General features: G+C 42.6%; 1 protein-coding gene across 1 annotated transcript in view; it reads left to right on the top strand.

Annotated features, from left to right (window-relative positions):
- The window catches only part of igsf9a (immunoglobulin superfamily, member 9a), a 51,852-nt gene extending 39,676 nt beyond the window's left edge, over positions 1 to 12,176 (top strand). The window contains exons 19-21 of the mRNA XM_062412377.1: positions 203 to 2,476; positions 3,033 to 3,106; positions 4,143 to 12,176. Of these exons, the coding sequence (XP_062268361.1) occupies positions 203 to 2,476; positions 3,033 to 3,106; positions 4,143 to 4,306 (2,512 nt within the window). The 3' untranslated portion in view covers positions 4,307 to 12,176. The remainder of the gene's footprint in view (positions 1 to 202; positions 2,477 to 3,032; positions 3,107 to 4,142) is intronic.
- The last annotated feature ends 6,861 nt before the right edge of the window (positions 12,177 to 19,037 follow it).

The following is a 19,037-nucleotide window of genomic DNA, read 5'->3' as shown; positions in this document are numbered from 1 at the left end:
CATCTTCCTTCTCTTCCTCATTTCCATGTATTGCTGGAATGCATGGTCACGCTCAGTCTCCACGTCTCCGGCCCCCTCCTTCACTCTCACTCAAATCTTATTTTCTCCGGTTGTGTTTCTCTTCCTCTCACACCTCCGATTTTTCTTTACAATTTTCTTCCGTCACCCACACTCCCTCCCCCTCTCTCTCTCTCTCTCACAGAAAGACTCCAGGCACCGGTAGTCCAGACAGTGTGCTGAAGAAAAGCCTTCTTCCAGCCAGCAGCCTCTATCCCACCACTTCCTCCTCCACCACCACTGCCACCTTCTCCTCCTCCTCCTCCTCGCAGACAGACTGTTTCTCCTCCGGCGCTGAGAATCCTAATCGGCGGAAGCATCTCCCGTCATACCCCAGCAGGGGCCGTCTCACCAGGACAACTTCCTCCCCCATTTCTCCCCCGATTGAGTTGATCTCCAGGGGTCCAGACGGGCGCTTCACACCTTATGACCCTGACACATTAAGTGTTCACAGCAGGAAAAGTTTAAGGTATCAGCAGGGCAGCAGAGTCCGAAGGTCTGTGTCGCTGCACTCCGGAGGGGAAGACAGGAAAGAACGACCTTTTGTGCTTTCTGTTGATCTCCCTCCTCTCAAACCAGCGGAGGCCACCTCCACAAGCCAAGTCTGTGGCATGGTCCGGCACCTGCCCCATCCTTACATCTGGAATCAGAAGGCAAGCTGCGACGGCTTTCCCGACATGAGCAGCCTATGCTCCAACACCAGTTTGACCACCATTCCTCACCAAGGCCGAGGAGTAACTCCCACGTTCCCTGTGCTCCCACATATCCGATCCGGCCTGGGTCAGCCGTCCACAACAGCCAGCGCCCTGGTGCTGCAGATGGAGCACGAGCGGGAGCGAGGGAACCTGAGTCGCTGCCTGAAACTGGCTCAGGAGAGGGAGGAGCTGGAGAGGGAGCTGCAGAGTTACACGCTAGACAGAGGCTCGATGAGGGAGATGAAGAGGGAGCAGACGGACTGGGAGAGAGGAGAGGCTGGCGATGAGGAGTTTGTCTGGAAGTGTAAGAGCAGCACGTTGCCACACAGATACCCTCAGGGAAGCAGGAAGAGCTGTGGTTTATCCGTTAGCCCTTTATCTTTATCCTCTGCCCACTGGGAAGGCCGTCCACTTGTCTCTCCTCCGCTCGGCGCATCTTCACCTGCGATTGCCTCTTGTTTTAAGTCTGGCAACCACCAATTCACTCCATCATTCACCAGTCAGACCCCACTCCAGTGTGCGGAGGCAGGCAGTTTTTCCAGAGACACATTAACTGTCCCACATCTCCCCGCAAAGCGCCAGAGACATGAAAGAGCAGAGGCAGCACCTCGGGGCTCTGATCATTCACCACAATCCACAGTCTTAGAAATGCAAACAAATGGTTCACGCTCTGAGGCACAGAGACAGAACAGCCTCAGTCATGGCAGCCTCTCAATGTCGTCTTTCTGTAGAAGTGAATACCCAGAAAACTCATATTCGCCTATCGATGCAGTTTCTGTAGAAGCAGAGGCCTCGTTCCACAGGCCCACAGCTGGTGATGCATGTGCTGAGATGAGCGTGGATGAGCCAGAGCTGGACGTATGTGTAACGCGGCCGATGCTGCACCACAGAATCGCCTCTCATGTGCAACACGGGCGTTCGCTGACTCAGAGAGGCCGGTATGAAGACGCGAGGAGGAGCATCAGCTTCAACTGCCGCACTCCTACCTGTGTGGACCCGATTCTAAGTTCTCCACAACGTCCAGAAGCACAACTCTGCAGATCTGGGACCAGGGGATCCAAAGTCTGGGACTCGAAGCGGCGAAGTCGTAGCCTGGACTCAAGGAGACGGAAAGAACCCAATTTCCCAACCCCTGATGTGTGGATAGAGTCACTGAGCCAAGAGAACTGTTCTGTGGCATCCTCGTGTCATGAAGACACTCTATTCTGGGAACCACAGAGCTTTCCTACCAAAAAGTCTCCTGTAAATTCTCCTTCTGCTACCCAAGATGCCTCCTGTTCACCTCCTGCCGTCCACACTTTATCCTTGGGCAGCAGTCCAGAGAACTTTATTCCAAATCCTGACGTGCCTCGCCACTATGAGCCAAAACCTGAGGACCACGTCTTTCCAAATTCTGCCACATGGCCAATCGCTTACCACCAGGAGGCCGTGGACGATGCAGAGGGTTACTCAGACACCACCAGGGAAGCTTCTAGATGCCTACCCCCCCACAACAATGGCCAGGAGGCACTGGATGTGGAGGCAGGAGGCTACGAGGGAGGGTTGGAGTCCGGGAGCAACTACAGCAGCTACGCCAGCAGCGGCCGAGGCAGCATGGAGCCGGCTAACGGACGCCTGTCGCTGTGCCACCTGTCCCCAACACTCACCAGCTCACCTGAGACTGTGGAGGAGAGCCAGTTTAACACAGAGGACAAGCACAGTCACCAAATTGAACACGGCCAAAGGTATTAAGGACGTAATGAATATGATGAATATGAGAAATTATTTTTCAAAGAGGAAAATGTGGGGGGGCTCGCATTTGTGGCACGGCAGGATTTTGTGTGGTCGATATATGTATTAGACTTTCAAGGTGAAGCTAATATACAATGTCCAATATAATATTACAGGAGGAAATAAAGAAAGGTGCAGGATTTTAGATTTGAATTATTTTCCAAGTAGTCAAAGTTAAATTTAGCAGATTTCCAAGACAATGATACTTTTTTACACATTTGCACTTAACTGTATTGAAATGCATGAGTTCCCTATTCAGTTAGCACACCAGGCTTTGACTTCAGGTCAAAAACAATAGAATAAGCATTTAAATGATCTGAAATTGATTCAACAAACATCCATTACTTGCAAAAGAAGTATCTGACAACACACAGTAGTACATCTCTGCTGGAAGAGATGTTTTGTTTACTTGGAGTCCTCGGCCATTCCCAGATGTTAATGAGTGAGCATGTGAAAGGCTCCTATCTGTATTTACTTGTGGTATAATGTGATGCTCTGTGACCTCTCCAGGAGAAAGGCCTCCGTTGATGAGAATTATGAGTGGGATGAGGATGATGTCTTCCCAGAGCCTGGAGACGGAGACGGTGAGGATTCTTCTTCTCTTATCAATATATGCTTTTTTATACATAATGGTACAAGCAGTGTAACAAAAACATTATATATAAATGTTTCTGTATTGAATTGTAAATCGAGGTAAAATTATGCAGAGTTTAAACCGAATGATTTCTTATTTAAAGACTTAACCATTGATCCAAATGGTTTTTATTAAGTTCACCGGACAAATCCAAGCTTTCTATTGGATGAGGAAACAGGATGTAGGGATGAAACACCGTCCTCATTATTTTCATGGTTAGCTAGAATCACTCCAGATCTTGCTTTTTACTACTAAAGGTTCATTTAAACTCAAATTTAGATATGTATGTGGATATGGATGGAACCTTCTTTGTACAAGTCCTCTGTAATCTTACTGATACAAACATATCGGACAAAACTGACGCCATGTTTTTCGTCAGAAATGCTTGACTCATGTGCTGCCCTCTAGTCAGTGGATGCAGACAATATCATTTTCTGTGTCTCATAAAGCCAATCATAGAACGCTTCATCGAGATTCTAGAGAACCGTGTGTGGCTACAGTCCTAAACAAACGTAATGTTAAGACTTAATAATGTGGATGCAGTCTTTTCATGTATGCACTCTGAAGGGTGAGGAGGCGTCCTCTCTACCGCGGGCATGTGGCAGCACAGCGAGGTCCCAGTTTAAACCCTGAACACCAATTATAAGTGTTCCTGACTGAAAATAGATGAATTTTTGACTAATTTAGGTGAATAAATTATTTCACATTTTTTTTTTCATAAAAGACTCTAATCCAGGAGTTTGCAGAGGTAGAGCGGTGTGCTCGGTAGAGGGCAACTCTCCAATTACTGTGCTTCACTCTCTGGCTTCCCCTGAATTAACCAACAAGTTAACCTGCAAAGCTGCATTTCCACTCCGAAGCCAATAGTTAATATCCAAACCTGAACCTGTGAGAGAAGCTGTGGTGCACAGACGTTTAATAAAATAACAACTGCAGTAAAATGGAAAAATTCAAAGATAATTTCAAAAGTTATTTTCTACCCACAGGCCTGCTTCTCCCAATGATTCTGCTGAAGCCTCCTCCGTGCCGTGGCCTTCCCAGCATGCCGTGCTCTGCGAGGGATGTGAGAAAATACACTCAGCTGTCTTTGCACCCAGGGCATCAAAGCAGCTGCTCTGCTGAGCCAGAACCAGACACTGTGCTGTTCTGACAGTGGCAGCCTTCGGCTCATCTCACTGGTGTGTCCTTTCACTCAGCGACTCGCATCGCGAGGCGACAAAAACTGCATGTGGCAGAAAGTGAGCTTTTGTCTGTTGGACTGAATTTTTCTTCTTCGATCCAAGGGAGGAAAAGCAGAATGTTTTTTTTTTTTGTTGAGGGATTGGTCTTCTGCTTCGTCTCCTTACCAAGCTTCACTCCTCAATCATCTTTAACATGTACAGGTCTGAGTTCGAGCTTCAGCTCTTCAGAGACAGTTTGCCCAACTGCCTGTATCACAGAGTTTGTGTGTGCTGATGGATTCCCTCTGTTCTCCGGTGAAGTCTGATGTGCATTCATCATCCGGGGGATGAATCTGCACAAACACAAGGGGACAAAACGGCCTCAGGCATCATCAAGTCGCTGATTTAAGCTGTGGATGATTTAGACGTCAGAGATGATTAATCACCTCTGAGTCTAACAAAAGAGGTGTTTATGAAATGCCAATAACTAAGGAAGACAAATATCACAGAGAAAAGGTTATTCTGCTGCACTGTCCCTCAAACTTTTAGCTCGTTTGACCTTAAAATACTTTTTAATCTGAACATCAGGGTGTTTTCTCTTCAGACCTCTAATAATTTCCATAATTGAAGAGGGTCGAGTTACCTCGTTGGGTTTGTCCTTGTTTATTTTACTCACGGACATGAAGGGAAATTAGTTTTTATTCCGTGTGCTGCCTGTAATTTACCAAGGGTCAGCTGACGGGCTGATTAGTGCGTTTCTCTCCCAGCAGCACCTGCTCTGTGCTCGCACCGCTACTCACACTTGGCAGACAACAGTCGTGCTCATAAGTGGTACATGTTATGTGGGCTTAATGCCTCCCGTGCCGCCCCCGGGGTCATAAATCAACTTTCTTGTTTGTTGACTTAATGAGGAAATGGTGAATTACAGCGGTGGGAGCGAGTGCTCAGTCACATCAGTATTTAAAACAGCATTCAGACCAGAATCTCTTCATTTCTGTAGAATCCCTGTGATGGATTCAGTCATGGAAGCAGCATATATATGTGTGGAGCTTCATGATGTGTTTATATTAAATGATGGTTCATTCATACACCAGGTTCCATAATCAGAGTTGATTAAACACAGACGAGGGTTAAACACAGACTTTTGTTTATGAAAACCGGATGATATCTGACCGGCTGCTAATTCAAATGGAAGTGAATGAAGAGACAAATGCTTCACGTCAACTAAACTGTGTTACTGGATGTAATTCATCACAAATTCAATCGTGTCAATGCATTGGACTTTTTAATCATGCAACTCATCAATCATACAAACGTCCTGACTTCTGCAGACATCTTTCTAAATTCTACATAACCTGTAGCATTAAATCACCATTATATGTGTTTAGATGTATATAGACAGAGTCGTCATTAGAGCCGGGCTTATCTCACTTCAGCTTCTGTTCTCTTGTTTGTACTCGAGGCTTCTAGCACCGACTATGTGACTGTTAAGCAGACATGGATTTTGCTGTGTTACTTTCTGGTGTGAGTGGGCACTCGTGTGTATGTATGTGTGTGTGTGTGTGTGTGTGTGTGAAGAGTTGTATTTGTTGTTATGAGGCTTTCGAGTAGAACGCAACTCACTGCATCATGTGATTGTTAGTGACTTCAGAAAGTTTCCGCACCACCTCACCCTTTTGGTTCCTATTCTTTTATCGTCGATTTAATTTAAACGGATTAAACCGTCTGTATTTTGGCAACAATCCAGATTAAATGAGCCCTAATGACGAGGTGGAAACGTGTGTTTTAGGAATTTGGCTGGAGCCTGTCACAAAGAGTTGTTCACCATTTCCAGTTCAGTGGAGCTCCCTTTAGGGCGCAGCAGCCCAAAGTGGAGAATCCGCTGTTGTAAACAACACTGTTGATGAGCTGAGAAGTGTCAGCCAGCGCTGCTTCAGAGCACCGGTCCACTGTTCACTCAAAGTTTATCCACACTGAACGAATAGTGTGTCCAAATCGCACCAAATTAAATTCTGCACGTCCTTGTGCACTTAACAATACACAGGCCTGTTCTTGAGATATGTTAGCCACATACAGACGGATGGATAGATGTCTGAGAGCTTTCTGAATCTGCCACATGTTGTGATGTGATATTGAAAAGTTTGACACAATGGAAGTCTTGATTTTCGCAAATTCCTTCATCCCAGTTTTTGATCAATCACCTCCGCCCCGACCCTTCTGAGAGGAACCTGCCCTCGCCACCTGCTGCTGCCTTTTCTTCCCAGAACAATGGAGGAAAAAGGGAAAAAATGGGTTTTGCTTGCTTGCTCTAGCTCAAGGCCGTCACATTAGTCAACCAAATAATTAACTCAGAAGTCCACACTGTAGCGGGGCATTGTGGGGTATCCGTCCTATAATTGAATTCACTCGTTGAGGCTACATTTACTGCAAATCGATGTTTCACTTCTGTGGAACATTCTCATTTTCTGGCGTACGCACGCTGTAGCTGGAGTCCACAAATGATCAAACCCCACGTGCCGCTCTGGAGATTTGGAGTCAGCACTACTTTCTTTTGCCCATGTGTTTGAACCCATATCTAAATATTGCGCTTCCAGGACAAAGAAATGCAGTAAAGTGTGAGAAGGTATTTTCTTTGTCTAGCGGATGTAATCCTTTTAAGAGAAATAATTCCCTGTAGTCCGTACTTGGGGCTACAACCTTGTATAACAGATTTCTTTAGAGAGTTGCGGAATGTTGCATGTTGAAGGCTCCCGAGGATCCAATCATGAAATGTTCCTGCAGAGGCATTGATGCTATAGAAGTGTGGACTCACTGTGGAATAATAACCTCTCAAAGGAAACCTGTTCACAAAGAGACGTGGACAATGGCGACGGCTCGTAAAGCTGATTTTTATACTCCTGCCTTTTTCGGTTATTGTGTATACTTAGGTGGATTAGCTTTAAACCAAGCGCACTTTTATAACGCCCATTAAGCAGCTGATGAATTATTCACAAATGCCAAGAAGTGACTATCGGAGGTGGAAACTAATCAAAGTCTAATAAAAGGAAATGTCACGTTCTAGCCCAGAAGTGGAACCATATGTCGGCCGTGTAACCGTAGAGGTGGAGGTGTCAACTCGCCGTGATTACTCAAATTAATGAATCTCTCCATCTGCCGCTGTCTCTTAACCACCACTGGGGGGGGGGTTCAGATCTCAATGCATGTTTCATCGACTGTAAATAATGGACGACAAGTCCTCCCTTCCGTCTGTTCAGTGGCAGTCGTGGCATCAGTCTCAATTTATAATCGTATTGTTTCTCTTTTATTTTTTTAATCTGAGGTTTTGGAACCTGAACGCTGCACCGAACACGCTGTTTGACTTGTTGCTGCACCAGAACATATAAATAATTGATGTAGCTAATCGAACTCCACTGCGACTGCACTGGTTGTTGTGTGCAGGCGCCCCGCTGATCCTGGAACAGAGCAGAGATCACAGACCGGAAAATGTGGGTTTCTTAGCCTTCTTGCTTGTTTTTGTTTTTTTCATGGAATGTTTCCCTCTGCCAGACAATTGGTACGGGTGGAATTCAACTTACTGGGGGCGGGCAGCGGTGGAGAGGTTAAGTCAGACTTCTTTATCTGGTGGAATCACAAACTAAAATGGCTGTGCAGTTTTTTTAACATCTAAATCTGCATGTGTGTTTAATCAGGGGGTGACAGGACATGTGTTAACGGGTTCAAAGTGGGTCTAGATCCTGATTGGTCCAAATTCTGTGACGTCTCAGTTTTGTGAGCTGTGCCCACTTTAATCCTCTCAAGGAAATGACCAACGGAACTTTGAATGAGATTCATCTTGTAGGTTTTCAAGGCCTTTCAAATAAAAATGTGAACAATGTGCTTGTTCTATTTCAGCAACTACGACCGCGTTTCTTTAACTGAGCTTTAAAACCTTTAAATTTGAAATGTGCTCATCGGCATCAGGGTTTTATCTGTTCCTGAAAACACAGTGTTGAACAGTTTCACAGTTTGTCAAGCCAACCTCAGCTGCTGTCTCCTCGCTCTGGTCCTTTAACACAGTGTAACAGCCTGAAGAACACAAAGCACGGTGTCATACGGATCAGTTCAGCACTGCTGTTCTCTGTTGACACTCGGATCAACTTCATTGATTTATTAAAACTCTTGTCTTACATCCGAACCGGCTTCCAATTATACTAATGGCCTCAGTACGTCCACTCCAGACGACCCCCCCCCCCGTGGAAAATGATCTGAGGTTGTGTCACAGTCATCTTTTCCAATTCCATTTATTTAGACCGTTATATCACTTTGACATCACAGATGTCTGGGGGGGGGGGGGCGGTAAACAAGTATTTCTCGTCTGTCTCTGAGTTTCTCACGCTGCTGTGTACAAGTGTTGCCGGGTACTTCAACATTCTGTTTTTCAAAGGCAAACACTTTTATCATTCAAACGCCAAAGCAGCCGTTGACATTGACGTGTAACTTGTTTTTGATTTGTTTGTTTCTCAGTCAGGATTCATTCCAACTCGAGCAGGATTCAGTTTTTTTTTTCTTCTGAGCTAAATCAGTTTGTTTCTCTCACCCTGTGATTCCAACTCTCAGCGAGATGTGAGACAGTGACGGCTCGAGAGGAGCTTTGGAGTTTTTACTTGATGCTCCATCTTCAAGATTCCTTGTTTATTGTTTGAGCAAAGCAATCAGTCCATATTGGCCCCGTTTCCATCAAAAGCCACGAGCGGCGACGGTCTGATGTTTCTGCAACGTGAGCAGAGATGTCACGTGACCTCAGGGTTTGAAAACGGAGAACTGTCCTTTTTCTGGTTCTCGCAATGTTTGCTGACAAAGGAAAAATCTTAACATTTCCAATATCTCGTCCCCGTAAACACATTTTCTGGGGGATTTCAGTTGGGGCCATGTGAGGTGAGGAATATACCGCATTTACTGTTTCTGTTTCACAATAAAACCCAAGGCTTGATTTACCTTTTGAAGCTTTTAAAGGAGACGTATGATGCTGGTTCAGTGTTTCTTTTCTTTCTCTCCTTCCAGTGTTGTTGTCTGGGGTGAAATGAGGATCAAGGAAAGTGTTTTCTGAACATTGTCATCATAAAAACCTTTTCTGGCAATGATTTAAATTAAAATATGTCTCCCTTAAATGAAATATGCATTTTAAATCTAACCCTAACTATTGTATCGACAGGTTGTTACAGAAAACAAAGATGCTGAACATAAATAGCATAAAACTATAAGATATAATCTCATAAAATTCTCTGAGCGGCTATAATTGATATTTTTATGATGACAATGTGAAGACAATGTAAAAAACAAAAGCGATAGTGATGATGCTGCAGAGATTCGCTCCTCTCACAGTTTATGGAACTTCACAGCGAGTTTCAGCTCATTGTTCGGCCGGAAAATTTACTGTTCTGCTTCGTTCTCGCTGAAAAATTCCTCTAGAATAAAACCCCCTGCGCCCTGACACCAAGCCGACCCAGTCAGAGACTAACTGGGGAACACGGTGCCGTGTTGAGCAGCTGAACAGCCTCAGATTAGAGGTCGTCTCTATGTCAGAAGTCTCCCCCGGAATATAAATTTGTTCCATTATCTTAAATCACGCGCTCGTGCCCACCTGAAAGCACGAGTGTTCTTCAGTGGTTGTTTTCACCTCAAGGCCAAAGCAGGCACTCCATTAAAAGCTGAAAACCTGCTTCTCTCTTCAGTTGTGTGTAACCTGGAGGTTGTGTGACTCTGCAACTTTCATTTAAAGTTGCAGAAAAAAAATATTTGTACTTTTAAGATTGTTCAAATGTGTTTGAAATTTTGTAGACATAATATTTAATGGGAAAAGTTATAAAATAATTATTATTATTAAATGATATCAAGACAAATGTAAAAATATATATCAACAATAATAGCAGCATAAAAACAGGAGCAGAAAGAAAATATCCATACTAACACGAACAACTATGTACAGAGAACAAATAAAGTTTTACATTTACCCAATTATATTTTTCAACTCTATATATCAAATATGTAATTATTAAGAAAGCATTTATTGAAAAGTTGATATAGATAATGTGAAGAGTTTCATCCCTACCTGTAATTTCTGTTATAGTGAAATATTTGTCACCTGGAACTCACAGACGTCATCAAGTGAAAGAAATCTCAACTATTTAACATTTACAGATGTTAAAATGCAGATTTGTACTTTTCAATAAACTTTATAGCCTATAGATTCCATATATGTATATATCTCGGATAATAGTCAACAGATTTACTTTACTTTAAACTCATGAGACGAATCAGCAACCGAGGGCAATCAAACTTAATTATGTGAACAACCTTCACACTTGAGGGTGACGACAACATTGAAACTACACAAACCCAGAACTCCCCTGCAGCACTGTGACATTTTCCGATTGAGTTCCGCTGTGATGCACTCGTTTATGTTTCATTTAACCTCGCGGTCGTTCGTAATTATTTTTAGTTTTTCCATCTTTAAGTGGACCACACAGCAGGTTATTTATTTTTCCACGACAGCAAACTGAGAAATGAGCTCGGCGGTTAGCGCCTGTTGCCCGAGCGTATAAGCCTCGACTGTTATCTCCCGCCCGAATGTAGAATTACAGCGATTATCAGCGTTATTACCGCTGAAAAAATATGGTCTGACGCGGATAATTTAAAGATTGAAACCTAAATGGGACTTTTTTTTTCAATCAGCCTATCTGAGCATCCAGAATTCACAACATGTCAGCAGAGTTAATTACCTCCACCGCTGCCTCCCAGCAGACTGTGGAATAATAGCATCAAGGGAGGGAATCATCTTTTCCTTCTGTCGTTTTACTCTTTTTCTTTATTTTCTTTTTCAGTACAGCAGAATCTCTCTTCACCCCTCTCTCACTTTAATTAGGCGTTTGCCCAAGAGACGGAGTTTTTTGTTGAAAGACGTCCGTGTTCTCGTTATCCCACGGGCGCTCACCTTGCACTGAGTGTTTCCCGTTCTCTCATTGATTACAGTGCTCGCTCACCCACATTTGACGACTTTATTACAATGGCGGCTGCCGCGTGTCCTTGAGAATCCACTCGTTCAAAGAAGTTAATTGAGCTCCATGTTTGCTTGATGTGAGGATGCACTTTTTCAGGTGCTTGATTTTACTGTATTTAACGGATGAGTCTTTTTCTGAATTAAAAGAAAAAGGTTTAATTTGCCCCTTTGAAGAAAATGTTCCGTTTTAACATAAGGAAAATATATGCATTTTATTTTATAATAGGAAAAATATACAGATAAATATTACTATAATTGGGCATATTTGTGAGTTCTGTACATGCTTTTGTAAATAATTGTAAAATGTCTTTCCTTATCTCACAGCCAATGTTTAATCCTGTTTACAACTATGAAAATTATGCAAAAACTAAAGAAGCTTATCAAGATGTCACAAAATATTAAAACTGATTAGGTTTTCTAGACGGAATACTCTTGTTTGTTTGGAGGAAGATTCATAGAATATATATATTTGTCTAGTTTAAAGTAATATTTTTTAATGTCAAATTATAAGTTGTGTGTGAAAACTTGTATTTCGATGTCTTTTGTTTGGGAGACAATATATGTTTATTAGATGTGTAATATTTTTGTGTATTTGTTTGTCCCTGAATCAGGGTCTCCATTGTCTCAGATGAAAATGTGACACTGTAAAACTTTTAAAACTTCCATAGATCCATGCTACATTTATATAAACCTGTTTACTTTATATATCCTCTTCAATGCCTCTTTTAAATGATCTGTTTTCCCAACTTTTATCTCAATTTAAAGCCTAACGAAGCAAAGTGTGTTTTCTTTTGTCATATTTTAATAAATAAACCATGAACGCAGCCTTTGTTTCTCCCCCTGCTGTAATTCACTGGTTCTTGACATCACAATGTTTATCCCTCAGCGGATGAAAGGTGTTCACACACATTGATCGTACTCGCCAACAACAAAGCCAGTGAATACTTAAACTGATTGGTATTCCCCTCGGCCCGTTTTGGGTGTTTTGCATGAACAAATACTTTCATAATCAATTTTTTGTTCTCTGACAACATTGTTGTTTGGGGAGAAGGTGGATGCTCACTGGAATAGAAATGAATGATCAAAGTTATTAGGGTAAACTACGTGATTTGGTGAAAATAGGTGATTTTACATTAAACCTGGTTTGATAGCTTCTGCAGAGATGCATTGATTTTTACTTTCGTCAGGTTTTTCATTCTTCCAGCTCATTAGCTCCATTTGTTGATTGGTTTGTTTGTGAGCAAGGCACAACAAACAACAAAAATCCGGCGTATTTAGGGAACTGATATCGATGAAGGTGTGAAACCTGGTGCAGCTCAATTGTAAAACGAGGGAACTGTGAGGTACGGGCTTTACCGCCTCTCTGCTTCACTTCATCTCATTTAGATTGTGATCATGAGCAGGTGTGATTATCACAGATTACCACAGTTGGTCTAAATAGTTTAACTGTGTCAGCCTGAACGGACTTTAAGTGGCAAATTGAGAATATATGTTCCTTTCTTATCTGGAAGAGACGTGCGCAGCTTTAAACACCAAACTCATTTAAACAGCAATAAGGTTTCAGGTGACAGGCATTATTTATATTAACGCTGAGAGTAAATATAATATTCAAACTCTGTGGCTCCAGAAACTAAAACAGTCTTTATGAATACATGAAATATTACCATAATTCCTACTTCTAGTAGGAATAATAAGCGTCTTCACTCTACAGTCTGTGTTTCCTGACAAGAAGCCCTTTGTTGTTCTTGAAATCACAGATAAGCTCTCGTGTGTGTCGAGGAATTTAAGAATCACTGCCCCCCCCCCCCCCTCCAGGAGACAAATGAAAATGAAAAGAACACAAAGTACTTTCTGAATTTCCTTGTAAATAATACTTCAAATGAGCAGAAAGAATCCTAATACTCTGCATCACAGTGACAGAAAGATTGGTTTCACCTCCAGTGTATTTACATGAAGGTGAACAGTATGACTGTTGGGCCTATCATGAGTAGAGAGCAAACCAGTCTGCAGGTTCTCTCCAGCTGGTGTGGACCTTCAGAGAAGATAAGTAAGTCTCTCATTGTGTTTTGTTCAAGGATCTATTGTCAGTCCGTCTTTTCTGATTTTAAAACGTGACGGCAGAGCCACAGCTCATTAGGTAGCAATTCCTGTAGGTTCTTAGTTCTGGTTTTGTTTTGTCGAATTAAAGCAGTGATTTCATTGGCTGCTCAGAAGCAGCAGCAGAAGCAAGTCGCTTGCAGTGGCTGAAAATGACACTGTTAGGTTAGAAACAGCACGAGAACAACAGCCTGTAAGTAGAAGAGGCACCAAACTTCTCCAACCGGCACCACAAGCCTCTCAGAGCGAGGAAAAAGTTTCCCAGTAAACAAAATCCAATGTCTCAAAGCAGCAGGAGAGAGGGTTATTGCCCCTGAGACGAACTTTTCCTGTGCCTGGTTTCTTTGCACTTCAGTAATGGTTGACACATTCTCATCTCCAACAATACCAGCATCATAAGATTCACGTACCTTGTGTACATATCCTGTCGTGTTGTATTGGGATGAGAGTAAAGAAAGAGAGACGGAGGAAGGAGGACATGCACAAAGTTCACGTGTGGCGAACGCTTGCCGGAGAGCTGCTGCTTCGAAATAACGGCGAAGGAGGTGAAGGAGCACGGTGGCGGAAAATCTGCAGATGTGTGATGTCTGTGAGATGACAAATATTCAGAAATGCCAGATGTAAGTCGGTCTGTATCTACTCTGAAGTCCAGAGCTCCTCTCTCCTCTGACTACAAGGCCTAAGACGCGTTTCTTGTTGGAAATAAATCATCACGTCTGGGTTTAGTATCTTCAAGTCTCAGGTTTTATTCCCACCATAAGGTGTTGGTGCGCTCCCCCCTGAGTCGTGTCACTCACACGACAGCTCGGCCTGAATCACAGGAGACGGATGCCGCCTGAAGTTCTTTACTTTATTCGTAGCAGCTGCACAACATCCCATGTTCACACAATCGCCACGTCACACCTGTTGATCTGGGCCTGTCTTCTCGGTGCCTTGAGAAGCCTGCAGACCAGATTGTCCTTGACGAAACATGTGTGATTTTTTTGGCTGTGATATCAGCACCGTGTAATGACAGGGAATTTGTCGGTTGCCTGGCGGAAAGGCACATGTGAGCTAAATGATTCCAACTGTTGACAGGAAAGGAAGACGGCAGGGCTGTCAGTGTGAGCTGTCAGAGAAAGAAACATCCTTCAGGAAGCTGCCTGGTTGCTTTATACTTTATATTTTGTCCTTTTCAATGGATAATGCATAATAATCTATAACGTTATTGTATTTCTGAGTCAACAGCCTTGAGGAAAAAATATGGCCACTGCGTTGTCGTCTGTTTTCACCTTCTATTCCAGCTGTCAGTAGAATAATTTACCAAATGTTGTTATGTTTTCTTATGTATATTCCATCAATCAAACTGATAACAAAGTGAGACGGGTTGACAGTCAATAGAAAAAGCCGTGTATCTAATTTCATTCCTCCGTGACAGTTTTTTTTTTTAATTGCTTTTCATCGATCCTTCACGTAGAAAGACGAACAAATCTGTAGCACTTATATCTTAACAAGGTAACTGAGTGCTTTATAAATTACATGGGAATAAAGAATAATATACATTGACACGTGTCCTTGATTGGTATAAAGGAGGAGGACGTGATTCTGGGGAAAGATTGTTTTTGCTTTAACAGCCAAACAAATACCCCCCCCCTTCATACTATAAGTGCTTCTTAAAAAAGACTCATGGACGAACATTGGAAGATGTTGACGTTAACAACTGCGTGGACAGAAAACAAGCACAGCAGAGGGTAAGTTAGCGTACAGAGGACAAACATCTGGGAACTGGGACTGAGTCTCAACGAAAACTTTAAACTGCTTTTAGAAAACAAAAAAGTAACTTGGCCTGTGCATCTGTAACATGATGCTCACACACCTAAACAGTGACTCTAATTTATAATGCGCTGTCCTTTATCCCCTTGTAGACGGATGTCGCGAACTTGCCTCAAACCCCATTCCGGTCTTAATGCCTCCGAGGTGACGATTGGGCCTGATGGTGCAAATACTACACATGCCTAGAGAATTGGAAGCACTCTGCCGCCATTAAGTGGTCTAAGGCGGAAAATTCATACTAGCCCCCTGGGACTGTGCAGCAAAGTTATTTTGAGGTATTAAGCTGTATTTTAAATACTGTGATGATGGAACAGCAATGATTGTACAGAAACATATGCTGTTATTGAATTTCCAATCAAAAGCAGCATCAATCTACATACAAGAGACTGCAAAATTTGTTACAGTAAGGTTATGCCCAATTATGCCTAATGTCGCTAATTTGCCTCATATCTTAATTTTATATCTACTGTATATGCTATACAGAAATTAACAATCTCCACTCAATTTAACATCTGTATGAAATCCAAAAACACAAACAATATATTTTGTCTAGAATTGGAAATGTATTCAGGCAGTAAGGGGTTAAACATGGTACAATTCATCGTGCATTCTAAAAGAATTATTATTAAAATATATAATTATCTGTTTTTTAGTTTGAAAGCATTTCCTTGAATAGTTCTGACTTTCAGACGAAATTGCAAAAGATGTGACAGCATTAAACAATAGAGGTGGATAACTCTCAGTGAACGGATGACTGCAGTAAAACTTTGAGGAGATTTCAGCAAAGAAAGTGACAAAGCAAAGTGAATTTTTTCAATGCACATTATTCTATAAAGTGAAATGTGCTGTTTTAAAACTTTAACGAAGCCTGGCGTCTGTTGTTGTTTACATTCCCTGATGTGACATCCTGTTTCCAAACAGATCCACCTGAGTTTCCCCAGTTTTCATTACTTGAGTTTATTACTTTGGATCTTCGGAGTTCTGTCGAATGCTTTCAACACGTCTGTCATTTGAGTTTGAGCATCATTTACAGCCGTTTTGAGCCCAAAGCAAAAGAGACAACAGATGTCTGTCCCTGTTACATTACAAGGACATCAGAGACATCAGAGACACTCTGTCTTACATCTGCTATTACACCAGTCCCCACTACTTTATCACAAGTGTGACAACAAAGAGGGAACTCTGAATGGAGACTATACTGCCTGTAACAGGTTGTTTAATCTCCACCGGTCAAAGTTGTCCATGGTTGTCCTTATCTGCTCTGGCTGGCACTGCTCTGCTGAAACAGGAACAAAAGCCATTTGGCACCACCGACAGATAATTCACACAGTGCAGTGCCACAGAATTAAACTAGGGACCACTAATGAAATTGAGCACAAGACTTCAAAAATGTCCTTGAAGCAATCACAGTCACAATTATGACGTAATGGAGAAGGAGACGAAATGCTTTTAACAGAGCCCCCCCCACCCATCCTTGATACTTTCCATACACTAAACTTTATTGTTGTAATGTATATTAAACAGCAAATGGCGAAAAATAATAAACCTTGGATAAGACTGAGAGCACTGAGCCCGGTGGTTCAACCGATAAAGGACCGGGCGAATCGTCAACTGGGACCAGAACAGACTCAGGAACAGTCTGGTTGGACCCAAGAAACAGGAACAGACGACACAACGCCTGGGACTCCTGACTCAGGAAAAGACAAGACCTCACCCGGCACACAGGGCCTAGGATCAGACGGCCATTGGCTGGGATCATTGTCTCAGGAAGTGACGAGACGTAAACTGGGACTCACGACTCGGCCATCGACTGAGGAACATATGAAACTTCAGCTGTGACACCCGACGCAGGAGCAGATGGGAACCCTGACACAGCAGAGGCAGAAAGAGAAGGAACGAGGACGGCCAACTTTGGGTTCAGCTCGGGGGCCCCACAGGGCCTCAGTCATCCTGCGGGGCATCGAAATACTCGATTGACACATAATGCATCAAAACTTATCAAATCGAGAGCTTTGTAAAATTTACAAACACATGATAAATGGCCTTAATCATCATCGAGTGATGATAATTTTTTTTTAAATAAGCTCAACTGGCGACACTAGAGAAACAGCAACTCGGCTGTGGCGCTGGACGAGTAAGTTTGTAATAAGTGGCGCTAAGTCTACAGAAACTGGCCCAGTGTGTGATGAGGAAGTCGATTTTGCTCAACATCACATTCACATTAGAATAAACAGAAACCAACAATTGTCAACTCAGCACTTATTATAGCTCGGAAATCAAAGGTGGCATCTTGTGGTTCGTTGAGATGAGGAAAATGAAGTGAATGGAAACATGTGGCCTAAATAAAATTCCTTTTAATTTCCCCCTTTTTTAATCTGAACATTAGATTCACACATGACTACTGTAGCTATTAAACCTACAGATATGAAGCATGTCATCTCTCAGCTGTTGGTGAATAGAAGACATTTCTATGCACTGCATGACGGCTTGTCATAATAAAACAGAGGCTATGGTGATTTGAGAGCTTTTCATGTGTAGCATCTGGAAACCACAGTCCTGACATGTGGAGTGCGTGCATTTCAGGATGTTCTGTTTTACATTATATAAAGATATTTATATAGAAAGACTCAGAGGGGGGTTTTCTTTTATCCCTCATTATGACAACCTATTCAATATCTTGGCAGCTCAGCCTAATGAGAAGGTTCCTTGTGAAACAGGGTTGTGCTTTATGTAAGATGATGTTCTGAGAAAAAGATTCTGTTGTAACAAGAAAACCTTCTGATTGGTGAGAAGGGCATAATGTGAATCTGTATCTATACATGTCAGCACAGTCATCATGGTGTGTATCTCTGTGTGTGTTTGTTAGTTTGTGATTGTGTATTGTTATTTGTATCATTATATTGTTCTGAAAAAAATATGTTCAGAAAAACACATTTTCCAAGATCTCGGGAGGCTGTGGCCTAGGAGGTAGAGTGGGTCGGCCACTAACCAGAAGGTTGGTGGTTTGATCTCAAGTTCTTCCAGATAGCGAGATACCAAACTCCACATTTCCTCCAGCAGTGTGTTAAAAGGTGTGTTGCGGATTAAGTGCTGGGTATAGAAGCGCTTGCTTTTCATTGGCTTGTGTAATCATAAATAAATCCTGTAAACAGATCTTCTATCTCTCTGAACTATAGCACCGGCTGAAAGCTTCCACAACTCCATTAAAAGTTTCCAACTCGGCTGTTTCCCTTGAAGTGAAGGCAAGACTTTTTATTCAAGCTTTTCTGTTTTAAATTACAAATTAAATTAAAGCCCAGTTTTTGCAAGTCAATCAAATTATATCTCTATTTATTTCAAACAGCCTCAGATCAGAGGAGCCGTAAGCTTCACAACTGAATCTCTTTCTGAGTCACGATAGAAACAAATGGAGTTTAAACCTTTGATATGAGCCAGTATGGGAGTTTGATGTTACTAGACACCAATTTGTCAAATAAAAGAAGGTTTGAAATACTATTGAAATAATAAATAATTATTTTTTAGACCCAAAGAGAATTGCTCGGGGGTTGTGATTTCATTCTTTTGTTCAGCAACCAAGAAAAAAATGGGTTCTGTTACAAACATAGAGACTGGGATGAAAACCTGGAACTCTGTGGACCTTCGTGTGGCTCTTCTGAGAACGGAGCAGGAAGATGGGAAGCAGAGGCCGAGCACCATGTTATTCTACCGTGCTCTACATGGTTAATCAGCAGGAACATGGTGGACACACTGTTGGGAGGAGGGAGGGAGTGGGGCCC

Source organism: Platichthys flesus, chromosome 19, assembly GCF_949316205.1.
Source record: "Platichthys flesus chromosome 19, fPlaFle2.1, whole genome shotgun sequence".
Lineage (NCBI taxonomy): Eukaryota > Metazoa > Chordata > Actinopteri > Pleuronectiformes > Pleuronectidae > Platichthys > Platichthys flesus.
This window is presented reverse-complemented; position numbering and strand designations above follow the sequence as displayed.